This window comes from Toxorhynchites rutilus, chromosome 1 (assembly GCF_029784135.1).
Source record: "Toxorhynchites rutilus septentrionalis strain SRP chromosome 1, ASM2978413v1, whole genome shotgun sequence".
Taxonomy (NCBI): domain Eukaryota; kingdom Metazoa; phylum Arthropoda; class Insecta; order Diptera; family Culicidae; genus Toxorhynchites; species Toxorhynchites rutilus.
The window spans coordinates 19,293,931-19,321,750 of NC_073744.1; the positions used below are offsets into that span (position 1 = coordinate 19,293,931).

At 37.1% G+C, this 27,820-nt stretch overlaps 1 protein-coding gene and 1 pseudogene across 15 annotated transcripts in view; one reads left to right on the top strand and one right to left on the bottom strand.

Moving 5' to 3' along the window:
* Window positions 1-27,820, bottom strand: part of LOC129762599 (neurexin-1) — a 257,329-nt gene that overhangs the window by 158,423 nt on the left and 71,086 nt on the right. For 14 of the 15 annotated variants that reach the window (XM_055761047.1, XM_055761038.1, XM_055761136.1 and 11 more), the window contains exon 5: window positions 25,530-25,583. The exons of the other annotated variant lie outside the window; for it this stretch is intronic. In XM_055761047.1, the coding sequence (XP_055617022.1) occupies window positions 25,530-25,583 (54 nt within the window). The remainder of the gene's footprint in view (window positions 1-25,529; window positions 25,584-27,820) is intronic. 15 annotated transcript variants of the gene reach the window in all.
* LOC129763753 (U4 spliceosomal RNA) lies at window positions 14,898-14,978 on the top strand (annotated as a pseudogene).

Here is a 27,820-nt window from a genome sequence, read left to right on the forward strand (position 1 = left end):
TAGTGTTTTTACCATCTACATTTTCGTATCTATCTTTTTCGCACTCACTTGAAACTATTGAGTACCTGAGCAAAGGATCCAAAGCCCCTAAAGAGAATGGTTGTAAGTTGTTATTTGTGGCTCTCTCCGCCGTCGCGATTGAAGTTCGATACAGAGTACACGCTATTGATAACGGAACATATCGCCGGGACTATTGGATTTAGAGGAGTTCTCTCAGTTACCCTCTCAAGTTTCCCACCTTTTCATAGTTGCAATTGGATTTTTATTTGAAAAGATGCGATAAATAATAGAATATATAGCCGGTCCAATTAACTGTACAGGTTTTTCTTTTCAGGTTACCTAAAAATAATCTTTCCCACATGTTGCGACACATGAGATTTTCGGATTATCATTTCGTTGAATGTTCGTAAACGGATGGAAGATTATTCAGATCAATTAAAATCGATGGAACACATTGACGCTATGATCTCCTGAGCTTTAGAATGATTTGGAGGACCTATAACGTCTGATGTTCATATAAACACAAAGCCAGCATAGCATGCGGGCTCTATGAATCATTTTGGGTAAGATTTATTGTTATGAACATTGCACCAGTCGTGGTTGAATTGGTAGATCAATTGGTCTGAGCTTCAAAATGTTTTGGAGGACCTAGGGCATATAATATTTATATAAACTCAAAGACTTTGTAGCACGTTGCGCCTGGGTAGGCACTACATTAACTGCGCGCTAACCGAATTGAATACGGAAGTGTAAACAGGAGACAAAAAGTGTAAACAGGAGAAAAATAACATTGAGTTGAGTGTGTAAGAAAAAAAAGAACGATCCAAGGTATACAAGGTATACAAGGTAATACACTTTGGATCGATCGAACGGAAAATGTCAAAAAACAAAATTTGTCAGGGAATAGGAAGAGTGATGGAGGGATATTTTTCATGCATCGTGAATTTGTTTTACAAAAATTTGGTAAAATGAAGCAACCATATAAAACACTGGGTAAAACTGGACAATATTTTACAAAAACTGGAAGATTTTGGGGTTTAACTGTTAGATTGGATCGAGGAAAAAAACTGGAAGAATTCAGTTTAAGAGGTGCCATTCACGGATTTGGTTCATCCCTTCTCGTTTGGTGGTTATCGGAGCAACATCGTTGCCGGCGAGCGTCAACCGGGAATTGATTGTCTTTCTTAAGATAGGTGAAGGAGAAGTAATGGAGTAGTTTTCCTTCCACGAGGGCCCTTCTCAGGGCTAGAGACGAATGAACTGCCAAAGATGAAAGTTTCTATAAACCAAACAAGGAAGAAAGGAAGGATCAGGCTCTCGTTTTCTCGTGTACTGTACACATCGCTTCCATAAAAACCTAGTAGTAAATTGTAAACAGTGTTTAGACTTCAAAAGTGCACTTTTGCCTTTCGAGTAAAACCTCCGCAGCATCGATGTCGGGCTTAGTAGACTTCTGTGAAAACCATTGCCTGCCTTTTTCAAGGTGGAAGAAAGAGTTAGGGCCCTATTCCAGCCATGTTGAACAAAAAAGTATAATTTATGACTCAATTTCTGAGAAATTTTTAATAAAACTATGTTTTTCTACTGATTTTTATCTTTATGTACTGCGTTTCATTCATCGTACCTAGATGTTTCGTAGTTTATTGCTACGCACGTGAAAAAAAAATTATTGCACTTTATTGTGCAACTGTAAAGGGAAATACATACATATAGATTTAAAACTTTGATTAGGTGAATAAACAGTGGCCCCAAATATTCCATAATAACGAAACGTCTGAGTGATGAAACCATATGCTAGTAGAGAATTATCAATAAAACAAAAAGATATATGAAACTTATTCCCCTGTGTTATGATCTGACATCTGAAATCACTGATCATACCGAGAAAAAGTTACAGAAGTCTTTCTAGCCTACTAAATGAAACATTTCAATGAAAATCGTGTATTGGAATAGTTTTTTTTGCTCGTCTCGACAAAGACTGAAGTCGAGACGAGACGAGACGAATTGCTCGTCTCTGCGGCGCTGAGGAACGCGCCAACACGATTAAATGCTCTAAAACTTTGATGTAATATCAGTAATTGTTTGGTCAATATGGAACCAGAATTTATTACGAGTTTAATGCCGCCCGGAGACTATGAATTTTGGAACATTTGTAAGACGACAAACAGGGCATTTTCTCTGCATTTTGTAGAGCTATAAATTTGTTTATTCACAGTGATGATCTTACCCCGTTTTCCCCCTACAGATTTAATGGAAACGCATGGTTTTTGAAAATTCGAATTAAAAATGAAGATGGAATTTCCAATCAAATATTGATAGAATCAATAAAATGAACAATCAAAAGTGGCACCCTCAAAATTGTCGGTGAGATCGAATTCGGAAGACAAACCATGAATTTAGATGTCTCTAGTCGAATGAAACCGCAGATAAATCACTTTCTTGTTCTCCTTCCATCACAGGCTGACATTTATGTGCGATTCACATAGAACGTTACGGAGAGGAACGTCTACGTTCCGTCAACGTCTCCACCAATTCACACATGCAGTCAATACTCCCACCAACCCGTCACGTCAAATGTCAAACGAATGATTTATTTAATGTTATTCATGGTGTCGCCATCTACAACAATTTTAAATTGCAATGCCCTCTTTCGAATCAGCATGCCTAGAATCAGTCCTAAATTTTAAAAAATTCAATGAAAATCATTGAATTAAAATGCTTGAACCCCATAGTCCGACTCTTATTCAACAATAATAATATATAGACTATTTCTCTCAGCTAGGCGCGAATGATTTTCACTCCGAAATTTGGAACTAAGAGATATGTTGGCATAAAAAGTACAGTATGTTACTTATAATGCGACATGCCGAGGCACCATTGAGTGTCGCATTGGAGGCAATTTTGACCAGTAATTGGACATTTGCGATAGGTGGCGACTTTCAAAGTTGGGCTATAATTTGGGCCCCGAACTCAATGTTTACAAAAATGTCCAATTAGAGGTAAAATATCTAATTAAACGTGTTACATCACAGGTCTGTCCAATTAGCTAAATGTCGAATTAGATGTAAATTACTGCACAACCAAAATCAAAACAAAAGCCGTGACACAAAGCCCATACAAAAACCAAACGAGCTGTCCGTCTCCGTCAATTATTCTTTTCTACAAATCCTGCCGGTCGTTTTCGTTGAACGTATGCTGACGGGTCGTTACGTTGCCGGTGTATGTGAATGTGTTCATAATAATTGCATGGTAGAATAACTGACGTAACGTGACGTGCCGGGACGTGAACTTGACGTGGATGTTGTATGTGAATCGCACTTTATTCAGCCAACTTGCCTGAATTTAGGAGCATCGTCAATGTTGATACTATCATCGGTCTGTCTGTCTGTCTGTCGGTTGCCATTGTAGATGGCCTTTCCCTGTTGGAAGCACAAAGGGAGCAGAAGCAGTTGCACGTGTTTTATTTGTCCACCATTGCAATTTATTTTATTTCATTTCTCGCTTTTTGGACCTCGCGTAGAGGTGCTGCAGTGCCACTCTTGACAAAATCCAGATGCCTGTCCGACAATGGCGTACAAAGAGTGAGAGAGATGTGTAAAATTGATGGCATTCTCATCACAAGTGCTAGTAAAAAATAGCATCTGTTATGAATTGTTTCTCTCAAAGATGTTTCTATTCCATGATGAACTAGCAACAAAAGGAAGCATACCTGTTCCACAAAGCGACAAATTGACCCCGCAATAATTTGTCGTAAGTCGAAAGTCACCAATTAAAGTGCGATGAGTTTAACCGTATAACCCATGAAAGTTATGATCCCGCACACAGGAACCAAGGCAACCATTTTGAGGTGATGATGGTGAACTATCTGTTGTTGGCTTGCTTGCGTTCATGACCGACTCTCGCTCCTCTTGACGGAACGACAGGAGCTTAACATGGTTTTACAGCCCGATTCCGGGTTGTACATCATCACTGCGCAACCTTACCCCCCTCCCCCCCCCCCCCCCCCGGGATGGTCGACCCCAGTCTCCTCTCTGCCCGTCAACCGTTCATTAATCCCCGGCGTAGGATAAACAAATTATTCTCCACATATTGCAGCACAAGGACCCGGCCCACCTTCCCACGCTTGGTTCTGGTTTTCCGCGTTGGCGTCGTCTCTTTAATGAGACGATGTGGTGAGTGACGTCCAAGAGGGAGACGGTACGGCCAGCGCGTTCCCACTCCACCCCGCCCCCCCTCTCAAGCCAAGTTTTATCGTTCGGAATGCGGCGGCGGCAGACCTGGTGAATAATGCAGCAGGCCAGTTGATGCTGCGAGAAATTAATGCGATTTTACGACAATTAATTAAGGTGAAATTCAATTACCGCAAAGGGACTAAATCGGGTGTGTATGTGTGTGAGTGTGTGTGTTTGCGAGTGCACCGGTATGCGTATTTCCTTCGTTGTCGTCGTCGTCGCAGATGCTTTATCTGCCAGTGATAATATCGCTAATCATTGCTGTCTCAGGCACTGGATGGATGACAATGAAATTTAGAGCGACCGCTATGGATTTCACCAGTGATAATGTCCCTGAGGGGTTTTTATAGCCGTAATTTATTTATGGGGATTGGATTCAGTGGCGGTTGCAATAATGTATTTTTTAAACATTTCAATACGTTTGGGGTGAGTTTAGGTAGTTGTTTGGTAGGAGTTGGTTAATTTAGTTGTACAAATAGTACACCACATCCAGCTGGTCCCACCAAAAAGACAGCATAACCTTCTGCTCGTGAATATTCCGCGTGGCCGTGGATGTTGATGTATGGCCGGGGTATCCATACGACGTTTAGGATTTTCGTAATGGACCCACTTTTCATCGCCAGTAACAACCTTTCTTTTATGTCGTTGGACCCTAACCCTTTCTTTTATGCCGTTGGAGCAGTTTTTCGCAATTTATACGGCACCCAATGTCCTATCTTTCGGATCATTCCCATTGCTTTTAAACGATCGGATGTGGTTTGCTGAGTTACTCCAAGTGTATCTGCAAGTTCTTGTTGCGTTTGTGACGGATATTGATCGAGTAGAACCTCCAATTCTTCATATTCAAACTTTTTTGGCGGTCTGGAACGTTCTTCGTTTTCCAAGTCAAAATAACCACTTTTAACCCGTGCAAACCACGTCTGACACGTTCGCTCAGTTGGAGCATGGTCACCATAAACTTGCGATGGTTTTCCGCAGCTTTTTTTCTTCATATTGAAGTAATAAAGTAAGGCTCCCCGCAAATACATTCTCGTTGGTACGAAATCCGACATATTCGAAGTGGCAAAAAACTATGTTGTTTACGCTTCAACTTTTTGACATATACTGAGAAAGACGCACAGTGACAGTAGCTTTCCATCGAATGTCTGGAAATTTGATTCACTGGAATAATAATCAAGTTACGCCATCTGTTGTAAAACCGAAGAAACTCACCGGTACCTAATAGTTTACATGGTCTAGGGACCAAGGGCGTTATATTTTTTTTTCTTGAAAGCTGAGTATTTTTACATAACATATCCAAAAAATCAGAGAGGCGTCATTTTTTTGTTCTTGAGTAATGATTATTCAAAATTAATCGATGGCCCGAAAAATCATGTTACCCCTTTTTTCCACCACAAACACTTTTGAACTTCTGGACCGATTCAGATGATTGACAAATCAAACTAGTCTTGTTTGAAAAAATTATAACACTTGCGAAAAATTGGATTTTATTTTCGTAACTATTGATTGTATTTTTTGTTGTTGTTTTCATGGCTTTGGACAAGAGGGCACCGTATTTTTTCTTGAAAGCTGAGGTTTTTTTTTACATAAGATACCCAATATTTAGAGATGTGATTTTTTTCGTTTTTATGTTATGATTTTTCAAAGTCCATTGATGACCTGGAAAATAATGTTTTGCCTTTTCTTCCAAAAATTACTTTTATTTTATTTTTATTTTTTTTATCTGTATTATAGTGATTTTCAACTCATTTGGCTGGTTCGTCACTTTTTACTTCCATTTTTAGAAGAATGTCGGGAGTGAGAATTGAACTCGTGACCTTTAGCGTGAGAGGCATGGATGTTACCACTACGCCAGATCGCCTCCCTACTTTTATTAATATTCATAACTTTTGAACTACTGGATCAATTCTGATGATCGACATATAAAATTGTAGCCAACGAGATAGATTTTTTGGAAAAATATTACATTTTCAAAACAATAGGATCTAAGTCGCATAGATCTAATCTAGTCGCATAGGAATATTGGACCAAGACTGAAAACAAGTTAAATTTGAAAAATCATAACTCAAAAACGAAAAAAGATACATCTTTGATTATTGGATATGTTAAGTAAAAAAATCTCAGCTAAAAATATAAAAAAATTATAACACACTCTATCTTGACCCGAAATTACTATGAAAAACTAACACACTCAATAATTACAAAAATTAAAATACAAACGTTTCGCAAATGTAATATTTTTTCATAGAAGACTAGATAATTAGTTTCAATTTCATATATCGATGACCTGTATCGGTGCAGTAGCAGGGGTGTCATAATAAAATCTGTTTTTTTGGTTTCAAAAATCTACTTATCTGTGTTTTTTCTCTGCTTTCAGCCACCACAGCAAAGAAGTATACTAATATTATAATTTATGCAACAATGTATCAGTTCACACTTTTTCTAAACGAATTTCATAGTCTTATTCACTTAATCACAAAACAAAACGGTGCCACTATGAATAATAGATAACGGTACTCAGCATAAACAAAAGTTGTCATCCATACTTGAGGAAAGGATTAATGGAAAACTTCATGTACTGTGTAGTCGTAAAGAGCATTGTTCTGTATGTTAAAGTAAAAAGATGAAAGTCGAAAGACGCCAAACTAATTTTTTTTGCGTGATTTTGTGATGCGAAGGATATCACACGAAGAAGAATTATAGCAAATATTTTATTAACATAAAAACATTGTTCAGTAAATACTTATCAGAAGTTTACAAAAAAAAAAGAAGGAATCTTGTTCATCTTTCATAATCTCGCAAAGTTATACATCACTTCTTTATCATGTAAAAAATTTAATTTTTTTAATCATCGGTTAACTTTGAAAATTCATAACTTAGAAAAGAAAAAAAATATATATATTTCTGATTTTTTGGATAGGTTATGTAAAAAAAATTCAGCTGTCAAGAAAAAAATATTTAAAAATATAGCGCCCTCTAGTTCAAAGCCGTGAAAACAACAATAAATAAATATAATTAATGATTACGAAAACAAACACCAAATTTTTGGCAAGCGTAATATTATTTCAAAAAAGATTAGGTAATTGGCTTTAATTTGATGTATGATGATCATCTGAATCCGTCCTGTAATTCGAAACTCAAACTGGTGTGCTCAAACAGTTGAATTTAGTTACCAAATGTTTAGACGTTAAAGTCAAACTCAAACTTTCCAAACCACTAGTGTTTCCACATTTTATGTATGGTAACTTTGTATACACCAATGCCACTCAACGATCAATTAACAGACTAAAAGTAGCTTTTAACTGTTGCATGAGGTATGTTTCCAATATTCCTAGAATGGGAAGGGTTTCGCACTTACAAAAACAATGTTTGGGGTGCCCAATCAAACAATTTCATAATTACAGAGTTTGTTCTATCTTGTTTCGTTTGATAACTACAATACACTAGAAAAAAAAAATTTGACGTAGAACTACGTTTTTCAGGAAGGGTGCCAAATCAGAAAACAGGTCACGTTTTTATGAAATATTAAGTTAACGTTAACAGCTATTTTCACTGTGAACGAATTCTTATGATTTGCATATCAATCGAATCGGAAATCTAAGATTTGTTTGATATGCTATACATTACAATTCGCTAATCTCTAAACGGATTAAATTCATGAAAGAAGGAAGAATATTCTTTTTCCCATACATTCGTTCTGCCGATTTTTGTGCTAACCCTACCCGTATTTCGAATGCTTATAACTCGAACATTTCTTAACAGATCGGAAAGATGTTTGCATCAATTGATAGGAAATATTTCTACGCGTCTGTCACAATAAAATGTTATTTTTCATGAGATGAATAATTGTATAACTGTTAAATGTCAAGCCTTATCCAAACGCCCAAACTGCCGAGTTTTGATTGGCCCGATTTCCGGTTACGGATTTACGGATTTACGATTTACAAACTTCAAAATCGATGTACCTGTGCAAATCTGCTTTGCAAATATACATCCAAGTCGGGGGTATTTTTGTTCCTACCGAGCTGTGTTTCCCTAACACGGACTTCAAAATTAATGTGCCTGGGGGAATCCGCTTTGCAAATACATGCAAGTCGGGGGTATTTTTTGGTGTTGAGTACTTTTGAACTCGCTTGTCGTTGTGCAGACAGGAATATGTTTCCCTAAAACGTATTTTTGAACTGAGAAGCCTGGAAAATCGTCATCTCAGATACTAGAGGTGAATGAACTTTCGCGGTTCGAGAATTACGTAAACATGAGATGTGCAATAATATCAGAGGGAAATGTAAAATACAATGATCGTTTGACAATTCTTCCGTTCACATATTTCGGTAGTCCTAGGCTTCATATCAAACGTAAAAAGAAGTTCATCAAATTTATTTGTAACGAAGAACACAATCTATTACATAAATTTAGATGCATTCTAAAAAAAATTCGAAGTGGATTGCGTAATATAATTGCGTAGTTCAACGTCTAAAATATGCGGTCGTGTTCTAGATACAACCCCTTACAATTTGTTAAAACCATTTCATACATCGCACTATTATAATCAATCGCTGTTCTCTAAAGGCATAGTATATTGGAATAAGTCACCAACCAATATAAAAAAATGTACGTCCAGGCATAATTTCAAGCGAGATTTACTTTTTAACCTAAATAGCATTAATTAGATCTTTGTAATTTGAGAAATGAATAAGTAGTTTTCACATATTTGTTGAAGTAGACCAAAATGTAACATTCAAAGAGGCAAATGTCTCAAGCTACATGATTTTAATTTTATTGTATTAAAATCATGTAGCTTGAGACATTTGCTTATAGAATAAAAACAAAAAAAAATACTATTCAGATAAAGTCATATCATTATTAGGAATTATTAAATAAAATTTCAAGAGAAATTCTTGTGAGCAAACGAAACAACCGGTCATTTTGACGGGTTGGTAGTTCTAGTAATAATTGTACCGAATCATGAGTAGGAAACAGTAGAAGAAACTTTGGAAGAAAAAAGATATTTGACTTTTCAAGAAGAAGGGCAAATATATATAGTTTGATAGATTGGTAATGCCGTCTCCAAATTTAAATCCTACAGAAAATCACAGATAACTTGCGGAAGACCAGACTATAAACCGTCAACCATAGATTAAAATAGACTTATGGGAAAAAATATTGAGAATGGTGACGAGGATGGAGTACCAAAGGATTGAAAATTATTTCGAATAAAAAACGAATAAATGATAAATTTGTTATGTGGGTTACGCAGAAAAAAAATATCAATGGCGGCTTTGGACGGAACAGTCCTCAAGGAAAAGGGACAGCAAGCTAGTATTTTGGTTGGGAGGTCAAAATGATAAAACTCTCTGCAGCTAAGGGTCTGCAAGATTATATGAAATAGCTAGAGGGCTAAAATGATGAAGAATACTGCAAGCTGGAAACGGGGAATTGAATGGTTAGGGGGCCACAATGATAAAAGTTTATGCGTGTAAGGGGCTGAAACATGATATGAAGTGGTTATGAAGCTAGAATACGTAAGCTTAAACTGAAAAAATAAATAAATTGGTTAACAAGCTTGAATGATACAAGTTTTTACAGCTTGGGGACAAAATGATGAAAAATTCTGCAGCTAGGAGACAGGGGACTTGCAATGGGATGGGTAAAAATAGTAAAAGTTTCTGCAGCTAAGGGTCTGGAGAAATGAATTTGAATAGTTAGGGAACAAAATAACAAAGTTTCTGCAGCTAGGGGACCAAAATGATAGAAGTTTTTGCAGCTAGGTTGCGGAAAACTTGCAAAGGAATTGCTAGGAGTAAAATTTGCAAAACTTTCCGAAACGCTGAAACCGGTTTTGCAGTTTGAATGCATTTTTAAATTGTTAAAACTTGAATGAACATTTTTACTTCATGCTGTTTGATGACTTAAAACAAGTATCACTTAACCATACTTAACCATTTTGATGTAAATTTTCTGATATTTCCACTAAAACACAACGTTTTAATATAACATTATTATCAAACACAATTTTTGTTCAGAATTTTGTTTGCCGCTGCACAAATTTCACACACGGACCTCAATGCCGTCAATGCGAATTCGTGTTTTGAAGTCAATGAGTTTCGTGTTCCGTTGGGCGAAAATTGTAGTGGTTTTTCAGGTGGAATAAACACATTTAAAAAATGAAAATTATAAATGATTTTCGTGTCATCATGTCATTAATTAATTTTACTGTATCACATATGTATTCTATGTGATAGAGTAACACGTTTTCGGCTACACCCAAACTAGCGTTGGCAGAAAACATTTCATCTTTGGCAGAAATGATGCCATTTAGTATGCTGTTGAGTCAAATGCGCAAATAATGAGCTGTTTTAAAAGCTTAAAAATGGTTTGTATGTATGCATCCAGACATCTCTTTCTGTTTTCTTTTCTCATTTCATTTGAGATTGTGCCAAAAAAGAAGTCCATACGACGTCAATGGGGATCGAACCAAGGCCGGCTGAAACGCAAAGCTATTTTACACGACTACGCTATCCACATGGCTAATGATGCTTCAGCAGTTGTTTAGCAAATACGTGATAATATTGCACTGATTATAAAATGAAGTTGGGAAGTGTTTTCTAAGAGTAAAAAAGGAGCGCATGAAGGAGAATATCTATCTCGATCTGGGCCGTGTATGTGGCCAAGTATGCGGAAAGCTTATTTGTCTTTTGTTTCGTTCGCTCGTATTAATCTTATATTGCTGTACCATGTATATTATACAAATGTTTACAAGTATTTGTGAGTCATGACATTTTCTGTTATGTTATGTCTCATTTAATGTCATAAATCGGGATGACAAAACATGAGCTAAAAATCAATTTTGGGTGTAGTGGTTAATAAATATTGAACGAAAACTAAGCCTGATAATGATTGTATATTCTGATGGTGTGATTTTAGTGAAAATATTGAGTGGAAAATACGTGTTTTAAGTATTTGAGGAACGTCAGGTAATAATTCTCACAGAGGATTGGCCAATTTAAAACTGTCGTTCGATCTACATGACAAAGAGTACCGTTGCTGCGCGCAAAATTTTGATATATATCAACAAAGTACCTTCGGTATCTTTTGAATAGCTTGAGGTTACACTTATGTGATTTTTAGCGATGTCAAAATCCGTTAAGAACGAAAAGAACCGTATGCTATTGAACTGAAAAGAATTTTTTGCAGTTTTTTCAACAACTTCCTGATATTAAAAATTAATACTTACCGGAGTCAATTGTTGGCACTTGCTTGGTCTCTTACCAGGAAATCACACAAGCAAGTGTGTCGAATGTTGTCTACGAGCTTAGTTAAGCCAAAAACGTTTACGGTCTTCCACTGAGCTCTAACATTACATCAATGTCTAGCGGCAGTGAAACCTTAAAAACGTTAACTCGGGTCGCACTCCTCAGAAATCCCCGTTTGGAGCTTGGTTCCGTCCCAGTCCAATCTTTCACGTTCAAAAGAATTCATGCATCGGTGCAGCAGCGAGAATCCATTCCTGAATCCCACCAAACTGTCATTCGCGTCGATGGTTCATATTTCATATTTTCATTTATGGTTCCGTTCGGTTCGGTTCGGTCCCTTGACTTTGCCTGCCCGAGCGTTAGCAAAATTTCTACCTTGCACAACATATAGGTACATAGTTTACGAAAGAGCGCTCTCTATTGAAGCCAATATATACGATATACCAGACGGGACCAGCCGGTTCTACAAACAACCCGCCAAATTATAGCTTCCAAACGCTCGAGCGCGAGCGCTTCGCACTGCGGTTAAGCGCGAGACATCGGTGGGATGAAGCTATTGGAAATTTCTTCATTTCGAAAGCGATAACCTGCATTCACCGGCACCGGTGAGACACCAGGGGGACCGTGTGGACGGAAAATGCATTTCTTCTCGAACAGGAGCAATTGGATTCTACCCCACCGAGCGCGGTGCTCTTCGAGGAAGACAAACGTTTCTGCTACCGCAATTTAAGAGTCGAAACGGGAGTTCACGACAGTGTCAATAGACAGAGGGAAAATCACCGTTCGGTGTCTTTATTTTCTTACCCGGAATCCAACAATTTCAACAAAGAACCTCGGTTAGGAATACGTGGTCTCAACTGTAATCGAACGTGTCTCGTTTGGGTGCTTTGTAGAGATAGAGTGGATGCGAAGAAAGCATACACATCTACACCCACACACACATCTGCCGCACACGAGAAGAAACGTTGGATCCTTGAAATAACCCTTGTGAATATATTCTACCTACTTGGAGGGGATATTCTATTCTTCAATGGCTTCACCTTCCGCTGTTGGATGTGAATAGAATTTTTCTCTCACCCCGCAAGTGGTTCAACTAGGCCTGGTGGAAAAAAGCACCGAAGACGGTGTGGGAGGGATCGTGTTTCAACAAGGGGTAGTAGCACTGCTGTCGAATGGGGATTTCGTACGAATAATCTAAGAAGGTAGTGCTTCGAAATCTTGCAACAAAACGGCTGTGTGGGTAGCGAAGGAAGAACACATTCCGACCGGTTACATAAAATATGCTAAGCGTGTCAAATTTTGTCTATCCACTTCATTTCGGTTAAATGCATGCCATTTTCGGGCTATAACGCAGGACTGACGAGGCGAGGCAGACGTGAAGCGATACAACGCAAATTGGAAGTCATTGCCGTGCCAACAATTCAATAGTTAAAATGTTTTGTAGTGAACGTATTTTGTTAATAGACATTTCGTTTTTCTATTCTGAAAACCAGCTCATCCACCCATAACCCATCGGACTGCGCTCTAATTGATTGTCGAGGCATACCCTGAGTTCTCTCAGAGTGCCACCACCCACGCATTGATGTCAGCTTAGGCTGCATCCCAGAGTTCGCTTTGATCTTGATTCATTATCCGATTCTCTCCCCTCTTATGTCCAGCCGGTCCCAAATGGCAAACGATGCGATGGTCAGTGAGCAAAATTCATTACCAACCAGCGCGGGGAACGACCATCGGATCCCAGTGGTTTTCCAATCGATTTCGACGGGGCATAATTCAGTTTCCCCCTTCGATGAAGCGCTGTAGTCGTCGGAGTGCACGCGAGTTGACATTGTCCACTGAAAATGTGGGGAACGGAATGAACGGAGGAAAAAAAAGTCATTGCACACAATTAGCACTAATGATGTTGACCGCCATTAGTTCGACATTATTATTCGTTTAAGCACTCGCAATCTGGAACCGTTGTTATCTGAAGCCGGCGGCTGTTGATGAACGGCACAATGATCAAAAGAGTTTCGAGTTTTCACCACGAAAATATGTTCCTCTCTCTCTCGAATGACCTTTACAAATCGAACTTTGAATATCATATTGTGCCGAAGACTGTACTGAAAAAACGAACACACTCAATTGTCAGTGGCTTTTTCGGTGCGTGGGTAAAAATTGTAAAAACTTTGACTGGGAACAGTTCAAAGCGTTTCATCAAAATATACCGAGACGGACTCGGCACAATAAAAAGCGCGAATTAGATGATAAAGTCACAGAAGGGATGTGCCTGAGACACGACCGCCTCGCTGACGTAGGATTTCGTTAGGCTGTCTGTTGCATGCTGATTTAGGATATGTTTGAAAAGTTACATCGTTACACTCTTTGATAATGATTTGATGGCCCTGAAAGTGGTTTGTTTGATTGTTGGATATTGTTTGTTCACTCCACCAGTGTTTACATCCGAGTGATGATGGCAGAAGGATAGTGATTAATCGTAAGATGGTGTGTATCACGATAGAAGAAGTGGAACGAGATATGATAAAAATCGCCTTCTGTAGTCTTGTACGTGATTGTTCCAGCGCTCTGTATGAATGAAAGAATTAAAAAACTAACCAATGTGATATTAGGTAATTACCATTATCGAACACATTTATCAATGTTTGACGTAGGACTACGTCTTTCATTTCTATACTGGGGTGTAAGTTCAAAGTTTCGAAAACGAAAGCGTTACGCCGGAGAACGAGATTCTGAGCGTTAATAACTTCTAAATAACTGAACGAAATGGTATGATAAACACTTCATTCGAAAGATAACATGTCTACGCGTGATATGCTAGTTACTTTTTGATCCAAAAACTTGCCTCAATAGCCTTAAAATTGCTTTCAAAACAGGCTATTGAAATCACACCAATCGGTAATTAAGCGAGTGTCGCTCGGAAATCTATTCAGTTATGATTGCACAACGATTGAGGTACCATCGCAGGAATGAATGGATGTTTCCCTAACACAGACTTCAAAACCAAGGAGCCTGGGGAAATTGACTTTGCAAATTAGATGCAAACTGTGAGTACTTTTGTACTCGCTTGCATTTTTGCAAACCGGAATGTGTTTTCCCAACACAGATTCCGAAACCAATAAGTTGGGAAAACCGGCATTGCAGATCTCGGCACTACTTTTATACGGTCTACAAAAGTGGGTACAAATGCAACGCTTTGGCTCGGTTATTCAAAACTGCATATCCCTTCATGTCGCCAGCTCACTGAACTTCTACGCATGCCGTTTGATGATTAGGCAAAATGTTGATAACTATTTGCTGCGATAACCACTACCATAATGTATGAATTGACCTGAATTGAGATTTGATTGCAATTGAGTTCGTAAATTGTTTCATTCATCAAGAATCAAGAACTTAATCAAAACATACAAAATATAGCTCTGCGCAGCGGCGACATCGTACCCAATGAGGAACATCCGAGGTGCGATTATTGCTAATTGAAAAAAAAAACACAAGTGATTATTGAGCCAATGGCAGTCCTACGTCAACCTTGCGGTTATATCATAGGTATAACCATCCATAATTATTTCACCACAAAAAACATGTTACTTTATAGAACACCTATTGGAAATGGAATATATAATTTTCATTCACTATTTTTACTTTCTGAGTGTGCTTATTCAACCCATCTCGCTTCAAGACCAACGAAACACGATGCTATATGGCTCAATGCTAATTTCAATTGGGCTTCTTCTTCTTCTTAAATGGCACCAACGTTCCTAGAGGAACTTCACCGTCTCAACGTAATAATACTTGCGTCATTTTTACTAGTACTTAGTTGAGATTTATATGCCAAATAACACGCCTTGAATGCATTCTGAGTGGCAAGCTCTAGAATACGCGTGACCACAGTGCAAGTCGGAGGAAAGTTCTTTTACGAAAAATTCCCCCGACCAGAACGGGAATCGAACCCGAACCCCCGGCATGTTAGGTTTTGACGCTAACCACTCGGCCACGGGAGCATCAATTGGGCTAACAACACTTAATACCAGGGTTGCCAACTATAATTTTCAAAAATCAGAAAGAACGGAAATAAAAAATCGCCGACGATTCACGATTCATCTTTACATGCTGATAAAAAATTTCAGTCAAATCGGTCAAGTAGATCCTGGGATATCGATACCACCAGTTTAAAAAACATGGTTTCGAGAAAAACGCGTTTCAAAATTCGTACAGCAATACTATATCCCTTGAGCTTTTGGCTGTAACTTTCCAAGGAAATCAAATATCGAAAAATCCTTTTGGGACAACATTTCTGAGGGTAAAAGTATCCCAAAAATGCAAAAAGCAAAAATTCGTTTCTTCTATTTTCCAGACCGGGGTCCCCCCTCAAGTTGTCCTCTTGCGAGCAGTACTTGTGGGAATGTAGAATGGTTGCTTGGTAGAAGCTTATGAGCTTCTACCATAATTCCTTCCTGATCCCACCAGTTACAGGGTATGACTTTCTTCGGGTAAGGATCGGAGTTAGCTAATCATTTCGCTTACCCAAAGTTTTCAGCCGCTCAACTTTGTTGTAAATGAATCATTTTCATCACCCGTCAGGGTTTGATCCAAAACGGCATTTTCATTGCGTTTTTGGAGCGCGTTGCAGACCGAGATGCAATTTATTGAAAGTTTTTCGAACAAATTCTGAGGCGGCCTTCCAAATAACTTTATAAAGATTATTCAATATTCTTATTTATAAATGTTTCATATATTTTTTATGTATTGTTGATGTTATTCGCTGCGAAATATAACGGAACCTGTATCTTTTTTTTAGCTCTACATAATTTAACTGGCCAACATTCCTTTAGTTTTTTTTCCGTTCCTAGTCTATTCTTTTTATCTTCCTTTTATTAAGACTGAATTGAGAGAAAAATCGTTCAACCGATGATGAGGAATGTGGGATAAATTATAAGCATGGTATAAACTCTCCCGGAAGTGGAAAGGCCAGTGTGTCCCCGGATCTTTTGATCGTTAATATTTTTTTCCAAAAACCAGCAGCACTACAGTCAATTATAGAAGAATCTATATTCAGAACTTATCTGTATTCATAGTCCATGTTTTGGACTGAATATTTACACACCAAAAGAGAAAAGCGTAACAGCAGAGGAATAATTGAAGATTGTTTTCAATTTTATATGTTATTTGGTTTATATAGAGAAAATCCAAATGAAACCGACAAATGACAAAACATGTGTATTTTTGATTCGAATGAAAGTTTGTATTCCATTTGGGTTGGAGGAAATATGTGTTTCTCACAGCAATTGGGATTTTTTCAACTCAAGTGTAACTTTTGAAAAGGGCGTATCGTTTTAAGTAAGAGAAATCTTTGATAATTTATGTGTCAAAAACTATGAGTCGTACCGAAATAGAGTCTTAGAAAGAGTTATATAATATTGATGTTAAAACGTGAAAAAATATACACTGAGAAAAAAATTAGTACTCTTTTTTCGTTTACAAAAAAACTTTAATTTGCAAAATCTATAATATGTATTTTTAATTTTTTTAAATTTTTTTTCGAATTTTTGTATGTTAACAAGATTTTTTAACCACAAATTATGAATTTTGGTGTGATTTAAAACAAAAAAGCTCAATATCAATCGGAATGCATCCATTTTCGAGATATTAAAAATAGATATTTCCAATTTATTGTCTTTTTATCGTAAATAGGCTCTTTTCATGTGTTTCTCGTGTTATGCCATCATTTTCATGAAATTTAATGAATTTGCTTATAATATTCAACAAATTTTCCAAAAACATCATTATGGTAAAATATATGTTTAGGAGTTACGTTAAAAAACCTTTGAAGACATGTGGTTTTTAACAAAATGTTTTTCAACGTAACTCCTAAACTGGCTAAAAATGATTGTCTTACTTACATTGTGAACATACAAAATTTCGAAGTTTCGAAAATTCATAAAAATTCGATGTTCCACAAAGTTCGTCAAAAATAGTTTTACCATCTTGGATACAATTTTTTGGCATGACTTCTATTCTATATGAAAATTTTTTTTTTTCTCTATTATAGTGATTTTCAGCACATTTCGGCTGGTTCGTCATTTTTACTTCCATTTTTGGAAGAATGTCGGGAGTGAGAATTGAACTCGTGATCTCTGCGTGAGAGGTATGGATGTTACCACCACGCCAGAACGCCTCCCATATGAAAAAATAAAAAAAAATATATAAAAAAATGCATATTTTAGATATTGCAAATTAAAGTTTTTTTTTGTAAATGAAAAAAAGAGTACTATTTTTTTTCAGTGTATATTTTTTCACATTTTAACATCAATACTCTATAACTCTTTCTAAGACACTATTTCGGTACGACTCATAGTTTTTGACATATAAATTATCAAGGATTTCATTTACTAAAATCGATATGCTCTTTTAAAAAGTTACATTTGAGTCAAAAAAATCTCAATTGCTGTGGGAAATTCATATTTTCTACAACCCAAACGGAATACAAACTTTCATTCGAATCAAAAATACATGTTTTTAAAATCTACCTTTTTAGGACGATTTCATTTGGAAGTAAATTTGGGATTTTATTGGCTTTGAAATAAAAAAATTCTCTTGGGTAATGTCACACTCTGAAGAGTATTCCTTCATCAATAATCTTTATGGCTACTCCTACACACACATAATCCTCACTAAGGTAATGTTGTTCCTCAAACATAATCTCGTTATAATTCCCTGAATTTGTCAAATATTTTGGTTTCATGAAATTATCCAGCACTGTTTCGGAAAACTTAGAACAATTTGATTGTTATGAATATAATTCGTGATTTGCATTCTGGAAAAGCTTATTTAGTCGATTTACAACTGGCAATATATATGATAACAAAATTAGGCACATATTTGTGCCAGAAGAATTTTGGTAGGGATCCTAGTGTATTTATTTTGGATAACTTTTTTCTAATAGAATGATTTCTTGTTCCCCAACCTAATATTTGCAATGTCGATTTCTCCAGGCACCTTGGTTTTCAAGTCTGTGTTAGGGAAACACATTTCAGTGGGAACAAAAATTCCTCCAATTTGCATACATTTGCAATGCCGACTTCCCCAGGCACCTTGCATTCGTTGCGTGGACACCGACTGGACAACATCGTTGCTGGACGAGCTGGACGGCGAGGGATCGAGTGCCTTTCTCAAGGCAAGATGGTGGAGGTGTAGTGCTGGAGTAGAGTGAAGTTTTCCAAGGGCCTTTCTCAAGGCTAGAGACGAATGAACTGAAAAAGTTTAGTCTCTATAATACAAAACCTTCCTTCCGTTCCAGGCACCTTGTTTGCTATTGCAAGTCGATCAATCAAAATGCTTATTTTGTATTGAGATAATGAGATTTGTATATTGTTTGATAGCTTATTTCATAAAATATATTATTTTATTTCTTTTCACTGTAATGAATTATAATGGATGCGAAAATCTCATAAATTCATCAAAAAATTACTAAGAAATAATTGTGAGTTCAACAGGAAGCTTATATCTTGACCAATTGGGACGAGGTATTTCAGTTTGGATAACGGTAGAGATTTTTCAATTGTTCGACATTTAGTTTCATGACATATATAATTTTATTCAATGTAAAAAAAGTATTATGGAGTGCCGAAATCGATTGACGCAAAAATCTCATAAATCAATCATGGAATGACGTTTGAAATTGTTGTTTTTTGTTGACATGTGTCCGAAAGACGTAATCCTACGTCACAAACAGCCTCTTATTTTACAAACTCACACCTATTTTGGAAAATAATCAGAATGATCCCAGCGATGATAGCATTTACCAAACTTGCTTCCACATAACATTTGGGAAGAAATTTGAGCCCGAATGTTGTTTGATGGGATTTTCATTCTCGCTCCAGGAGCTTCGCTATTCATGTACTAGCAAATGTGTTTGTTGATTATATTATTTCGGCTGGAATCAAAATGAAGGAGAAAGTTGTTATGCCGCAAGTTTTCAGGATCAAAACCCACCAAGAAAATCCAAAGCGCTAATCGCTCCATCATCAGTGCCCACACCCAGCTGCCTGAATTCGGCACACGCCGAATTCATAAATCGGAGCTTCTAATCAGTGACCTGGCGCTTTCAATCTAATTAACCAGCGAACCATTTGCGGCGGAGATCCCGATAAAGCAGATTGCGAATGCCACCCACCTTCCGCCTGCTCTTTCATCGGAACTCAGTCACACAGTCGCACGGAGTAAAAGCTCCGACGAGTGGATCGATTTTCTTATTTTAGGATTTCGGGCTCCGTACGATTGGCTTCATTTTATGCAAACGCACCCCCGTCCTCCCTTTCTTCCTCAGCAGCCACTTTATTCCATTCTTATCGATATTCAATCATGACACGCATGGAATCATGCAAAATGTGTCGACGGCCTTTCCGGAACCATTTCGAACGAATTGGCTGACTGGCGTTGGGTATGGATTCCCCGGGGGAAAATCTTGGATTCAGAAGCTCTCCTTTTCTCACTCTCTCTTTGGAAACGCTCGTTTCGCTGCCAAAAGGCAGCATGATGGAGATGTGGGGAGGGGAAACGCCGAAACTGTTTCCAATATGTGGCAGTAAATTGATTTTGGTATCCGAAACTTGGTATCCGATAGGGGGAGATAAACTCTCGAAATGACTTCAGTTGTTCGGGATTTAGCTCCAACATTAACTGTTGCGAAAAACCCACTCCAATCCGAGATGGAACCGGAATGACGGATTGAAGCAAACCACGTTTTCGATTTTGGAGGTATCAGGAAATCTTGCGCGTTGGAGAAGATCATGCCAAGTCCTTTCATCGTCATCATCGTATGTTCTGATGGGTTTGACGAATGAAGTCAAGCGCCTTTGGAAACCGACCATTTGGCAACCGGAGAGCAAACGTAGCGAATATGAGCGAAAGGATGTTTATTAGTCCGGGCATGGATGTAAGAACAAGATTTATTGGTTATTGGATTTTGCCATTCGTCGATACTTGTGTACTGCGTCACGGCCAACCGGTATCTGTATTGTTTCGGTAAACGGTGCTTTCCGGCCGAGGAAAGATTTCCTCTCGAGCGAGTTCTCCTTTTGGGGGATAATCGACGTGGGGTTCTCCGATAGCGCAAATAGATGTCATCGTGGGTGAAGATATTGTTCCTAAAGTTTCATTGCTGTATCAATTTTTAGCAAACGTTGAAACTGTCTGTAAAGTTTCGAAATATTCTTCTTACGGATAGAGTTTCTGCCTTTTGTTTGAAGAGATATCATTTTCTCCAATAACGAGAACGTTCTTGATGAACATCGCCTCTCAAAATGGCCTCTGTGTTTCTGATTCTCTACAGTTTCAAATATGGAAGAGAGCTTACGACAACGAGCATGTTAACATTTACTTTTCTTCGTTTTATGTACAAAAAAACGTCCTTGCGCTAGAGCTACTTTTTTTCGATAATGGCTTCGATCCAGCATTCACAAACGCATGATTACTGGGGATGAAAAATAGGTTTATGAGTTAGGGCAATTTACACGTTGCGATTTGTCGATATGACCAGGGTTGCCAACTATAATCATCAAACATCAGGAAGAATAAAAAAAACAAGAAGGAATCAGGATTTTTTTTAAGTTTGATGTAGTTATAAGACATTTGGCATCAACATTTTTTTTCGAAACTCTGATTTTCGGTGATTCTTCGATTTTCCAAAAAAAAAAAAACTAAAATTTTAACGTTCGCGCAACTAGTAAATGAAGCTAATATTTTGCATAGGGTATATTCTCGTGCAAATCAACATTTCGCAACAACTTCCGAATGAAAAATCGAGTTAACCATATATTTTTCCGCGTATTCCGAAACCAGAAAACCAGTGTCAATTTTTGACAAAAAAAAAATCTCGATATCTCGGTAATTTTAAGACATTTGGCATCACAAATTTTTTCATGAAAAACATTTTTTTTAAAGCCTTTATTTTCCTTACTCCCCCCTTGAGTGATTTTTAGATTTTCAAAAAACACAAACATTGACCGCTTTGCGCCACTCTTTCTTAAGTCCGATTGAGCTGATATGTTGCATAAGGTATTTTTTCGAGGTGGTGAACATTTTGAATGGGGTAATTTGAAATTCGAGATGACCATTTTCATTGGCACTCTAATCTATATGAATAAAAATGGAAGACCAAATGTGATGGTGAGCGCTAAATCCGAGGAAAGTATGATACGACTTAAGCCGGCTTTATTTTGTTGTGTTCGTCTCTTCCCGTAGATCAATATTACGGAGAGAAAAATCGAAAAAATCTCGAAACTCTGAAGGGAAATTGAATTCCCATATGTTATGCATTACATCATAATCCACTTTGAAAAAAAAATTATGAATGAAAATTCACTGGAGGGAGAAACATGTTTTTCTTGCAAATTATTAAAGCATCAAGCATCAAACACGCGTCTCACAGATGCACTCAGTTGCACCAATAAAAATGAAACATCGCGAGAATGACCGTTTATGAAAAATCGTTTCTCAACTCTCGGTCAAAACCGTCAACAAAGCTAGGAGCTTGTTGCATCAGAACAGAACCGATACGCACGAGAGCAAATACGAATGGCAACTAAAAGCATCGAAGGTGTGTTATTAACATGTACAGGAAATGAACAAGTTTTAAGTTTCGCACAACGAAAAAAAGGAACCCACACAAAACAAGCAAAACTCTGATGGCTGGAAGCGATCTACACGTATAATCATTTGCACTCTTCTCTTTTTTCGCCTGCTTTGCCATGGCTCGGATGGTTGTGTTAATTGCAAAACCAAATGCACTTCAAGTGAAATATTCGCTCGCGTTCACAGCTCGAGGGGAAACATAACACCCAAAAAGGAGCAGAATAAGCGACTTTTGTTGTTTCGGGCACAGAAAGATCCTGAGAATTTTCCTCAGAGGAGATACAATACTTATACGCCAGTGACAGCTTACTTACTACGCAAGGGTGGAGTTTATTTCGTAAATATTCTCTTTTCGCTACCCCCTTTCGTTGTTTCTATTCTAGCGACTGCATAAGTTGCCCGTTATTGACAGCTCTGTTGAGGAAAGCACACAAATGGACAGAAAAAATGTATGGGGAAATGGGAATACTTCCAATTTTCATAAATTTATACCATATACAGACTTTGGGATTGTGATGTATAGCATATCAAACAAATCTCAGAAAATTTTCGATTCGATTGGTATGCAAATCGTTAAAATCTGTTCGCAGCAAAAATAGTTATTGACGTTAACTTTATATCAGAAAAACCTGACCTGTTTTCTGATTTGGCACCATTAATGAAAGACGTAGTCTTACGTCAAAAAACATGTCACCCTTCTAAACTCGAGTTAAATTTAATAAATCAAGAAAATTGTTTATTTATAGTTTTAAAAATATATTTAAGAATGCAGCTCCTCAAACTTATGTAACTAAGCCTGTAAAAATAAACGAATTTGAAAAAAAAAAGTTATAAATATTTGTATAATGCAAACCTTTATATTCTTTGGGTTATTTTAACATCATTTACAGGTACAGGTCGGACTCGATTATTCGGAATTTTAGACTCGATTATCCGGAGTATTTTTTTTAGATTTTCGGAAATTTTGAATAATTTGTATAATAATTCTATAATGAATAGTTAATGTGGGTATCAAATGAAGGGCTTGATTAGTAGAACACAGTTATTCATGAAAAATGCAAATCCAAAATGGCGGCCACTACAAAATGGCGGATTTCATATTTTCTCAGAACCCCATCAATATGGGTATCAAATGTGAGAGCTTGACTATTAGAACACAGTTATTTATGAAAAATTCAAATCCAAAATGGCCCCACCACAAGATGGCGCCATATAAATTTTTTTCACAACCCCATCAATATGGGTATCAAAAGAAAGTTCTCGACTAGTAGAACATAGCAGATAATGAAAAATCGAATTCCAAGATGGCCGCAGTCCCTAAATAACTAATTACTTTTTAAATGGTTTCATTCAGCTTGACCTGTTTCTATGTATGTTTGAATGTTTGTAGGATTGTCCCACATTAATAGAAAATTGACTCCGTTCCTGTTGAATGATTGATCTGAAATTTGGAACATACATTTAATTCTACTGTCATTATAAAACTGTGAATTCCATGATCTTGAAAAATTCAATTTGGCCACCGCTAAAAAATGGCTGAATGGCTTTATTTGGAGAATACACTATACTATGAACAACATAAATTCGAAAAGGGCGCCGGCACAAAATGGTTGACTATGTATTTTTTGCAGTCCCCTCAATATTGGTATCAAATGAAATGATTTTACTTATAGAATACAGTATATCATCAAAACATTGATGGGATTTTGAGAAAATATGTACATAATCCGCTATTAAGTAGCGGCCGCCATCTTGGATTTTCAAGATCATGGAATACGCAGCTTTATGATGACACCAGAGAAAGATATGTTCCAAATTTCAGACCAATCGGGGCAGGAAGGGGGTTAAATTTCTATTAATGTGGTACAGCGCTACAGACAAAGTTACAAAGTTACAAAATCACAAACATACAAACGGGTCAACCTAGATAAAACCGTTTAATAAATAAGCGCAAATCATAATTATATTACGTCTACCGAGAGAAAATTCGTTTTTTTATGACTTGATTATCCGAAGGATTCAATTATCCGGAGTGAAAAAAAATCAATACCCCGGATAATAGAGTCCGACCTGTATATACAGTCTATGATTTATAATACTAAGCATTTGCATTCGACACCTCAAAAACGAAAAAAACAAACATTTTTGGAGTTTTAGCCTAGAAACAGGAGTTTTAAGCACGACATGATATCCTTTTTCTGAAAAGTACCTAAACGTATCCAAAAGTATGTAAACGTGTCCACTTAAATACCTTTTGTTTACGCTCAAGATAACGTAAATCGGTTTAGTAGATTTATGAAAATGTTACACATTTTCGAAACTAGCCGATTTTTCAGATCGCCCTTGTTCGGAATTCGACGCCCCAAGAAGCCATATAAGAAGATACTGGTCAACAAATTTTCGAGAAGAAATGAATACGGGGTTTAATCAAAATCATAGTATTTTTGTGGTTTTGCGTGTTACGGTATTTCTGAATTTTTAATTAAATTATTGGATGTATTGCTGAATAATTTGAAAAGCATTTTAATAGAAAAATTTAATTTTTGTTTTAAAACTGATATTTAAAAAAAATATTCATAGAGCTCTCGCGGACCCCTCCGATTCCTGCTGTGTCGCCTCCCTCTCACCGAACCAATAAGTAGTTTATATTCGTTTCCGCTTCGCCGTTGTTCCACGTGTTAGAAATGGAGATGGACATTCGGAGGGGATAAGGCAAACTGGCATTGATTCCAACTCCAACTTTGTTCATCATTCACACGTGATTCGTACTGATATGGGGAGTCTGCCGCCTAGCGAACAAAGCTCATTCGTTCTACCCATTCGAGTGATAAAAGAAAGGAATCTCTCGATATATCGAGAGAGAGAGAGAGAGAGAGAGAGAGAGAGGGAGAGAGAGAGAGAGTATAGCGTGTGCCCTTCTTTTCTCGAATCCCTTCTTTGCGAGGGGGAAGCGTGTGAAGGCGCCAGGATTAGCAGGTGATTTGGTAGCACTTCTCTGATAATCATATTCCGCAGTGAGAAGGTGGGGTGAGCTGATTGGGACAGTCAGGATCGATCGACAAAGGTACGAGGGGAAGGGGGAGAAAGTTCGATTATTTATTTTCGTTGATTCTGTTTCCTGCCTCGGTGAATCATATGAATTAATCATTCCCATCGCTTTTGTTCGATTGGTGGTGATGGGGTTTTTGGACGGGAGACTATTATCATTGTCAACAATTATCGGCAGGCAAGTCATTCGTGACAATTAACCGGCAGTAACATTCCAGTCAACTAGAAACAAGATATTATTAATAGCCAAGAAACTAATCGATGCCAGTGACTCGCTATCTCCTCAAACAAAGCCTATCATCGCCAAAGTATTATCACCTGCCGATTTGAAAAAAAAAAGCTTGAGTCAAAACATTTCGACACTTACCCTCGTCACCTTCTCTCGCGGGATTGCCGTCAAATCACAGGGTGAGTCGCCGCACTGTAATTTAGAAAGGTTATCATCAATTAAAAGCGCATATAAATTTTCCCAAATCATAAACATTTCCAAGGGGAGCGACGCGAAGGTCTGCTCAAACAAGCACAATAACACCGTTATTGAATCACAAAATGCTGCAATAACAATATCGAAACATTTTATTGACACACGGCATAACCCTTCCACCCCCCAAAAGAAAAGGTAAGCCAAAAAGACGAACCGCCAACCAACGCAAAAAGAAAAATGGAGCCAATCATAATAATTGCGAATGGTCCCGTTCTTATTGAATGTATGTATTTAAAAAGCTTCGGTTTTTGTTTTTGCATCCGAGATGTCAACAAGAGTTAAGCGAAACTGGGAGCACAAGTCTGCAACCCCTCTCTGGATGAGAATATTTTATTATGGCAGTCATAAAGCAAACATTAAAATTGATTTTTTTCTGGTATTTTCAACTCACGTCCCACGCATTGGACAGAAAGGGGAGAAAAAAGGTCGACTTTTTTTTTGCTCCGCTTCGCGTTTGTTGACATATTCAGTGCGGGATATTTGGTTACGATGCGGGGGTGGGATACCGCGATTCAATTGGATTCGTGGGGTTAATATGGGTTGGTGAATTTTTATCTCGCTCCGCTGCTCCCTGCAGCAAAACAATTGCAGTTTCGATACGGATCGTGTTGGCGGTGGTCAGTGGCCTTGCGGATATATGTAGCAGCGAAAATGCGATTTTCGATTTATTGGATTGTGGATAATACATAGAAAAATAAATAGATTTCATGATTTTGTTGTTGTTGTTGTTGTTGTTTTAAACGGGCGTGAAATTCAATGAATATTTGATTTCATTTCCAAGTGGCACATTCTGGGCTGGAGCCATGAAATTGGTTTTCAGAATAATCGACCTCGGTGACAGTTGTCCCGATTCCCACTGTAGATGAATTGCTCACGCATTTCTAAAGAAATCGCTCGCGCGAAGGCCAGCCTTCAAGTGCCAGACGTTGGTGAAAGCTTAACCACAAGGAAAAAAAAGCTCCGAAAAACAACAAGTGCCTTGAGAAAATGGAATTATTATTTTTTTTCGACATCTAATTTTATGCCAATCCTTTGCTTAAGTTTTGTCTCATATTCCGCACAGTCTCAAATTCCGAACACTTCATTGTTAAATGTAAATTTACTACACTTTAATGTTATAAATAATTGAATAATGAAAGCCCTGACATTCTTTGAGGTATAAGCTACATTTTAACATCATTTACAGGCATTGATTTAGCCTATAATTTAAAATATAAAACATAATAAAAAGCCTATAATTTAAAATATAAAAAAAAATGACAGTCAAAATCAAAGATAAAATGCTTGCGTTAGCAAATTGCGTAAAAAACAAGCATCGTTAATTTGTAAGTTTGTGTAGTTCTTTCAATTTCTTTGTTTGCTTTTTCTCATGTTAAGTGCTAGAAATGGTGAGAATCTACAATAAATGGATGAAAAAATGATTTTTTATGCAGAAATATTCATTAAAATTAGTATCAAAGTAGTGTTCGGAATTTGAATCAAGTTTCTTTGCATGATTGAAATTCCGAACACTTCATTTTAAATGTAAATTTACTGAACTTTAATGTTATAAATAGTTGAACAATGAAAGCCTTGATATTCTTAGCGTTACAGGCTAAACTTTTACATCATTTACAGGTATCGATACAGCCTATAATTCATAATAATCAGCATTTGCAAAAAAGTGACAGTCAGAACCAATAATAAAATGTTTACGTTAGCAAATTCCGTAAAAGACACGCACCATTATTTTTCAGTTTTTGTAGTTTTTTCAACTATTTTTTTGCTGTTTTCATGTAAAGTGGTAGAAAAGTAAGAATCTACATTAAATGGATGAAAAAATTATATTTTATGCAGAAATATTTATTAAAATTAGTATTGGAGTAGAGTTCAGAATTTGAATCGAGTTTCAACGTATGATTAAAATCCCGAACACATCATTTTTGAATGAGAATTTACTGAACTTCAATGTTATAAATGATTCCATCAAGAAAACCCTTACATGCTTTGGTTTGTAGGCATCATTTTAAAATTCACTTACAGGTATAGAAACTGCCTATAATTTATAATATTAAACATTTACAAAAAAAGTGACTATCGAAAACCAGTGATAAAATGTTTGCATTAGCAAAATGCGTCGATAACAAGCATCGATGAATTTTTCGATTTTTGTATTTGAATTGCTGTTTATATGT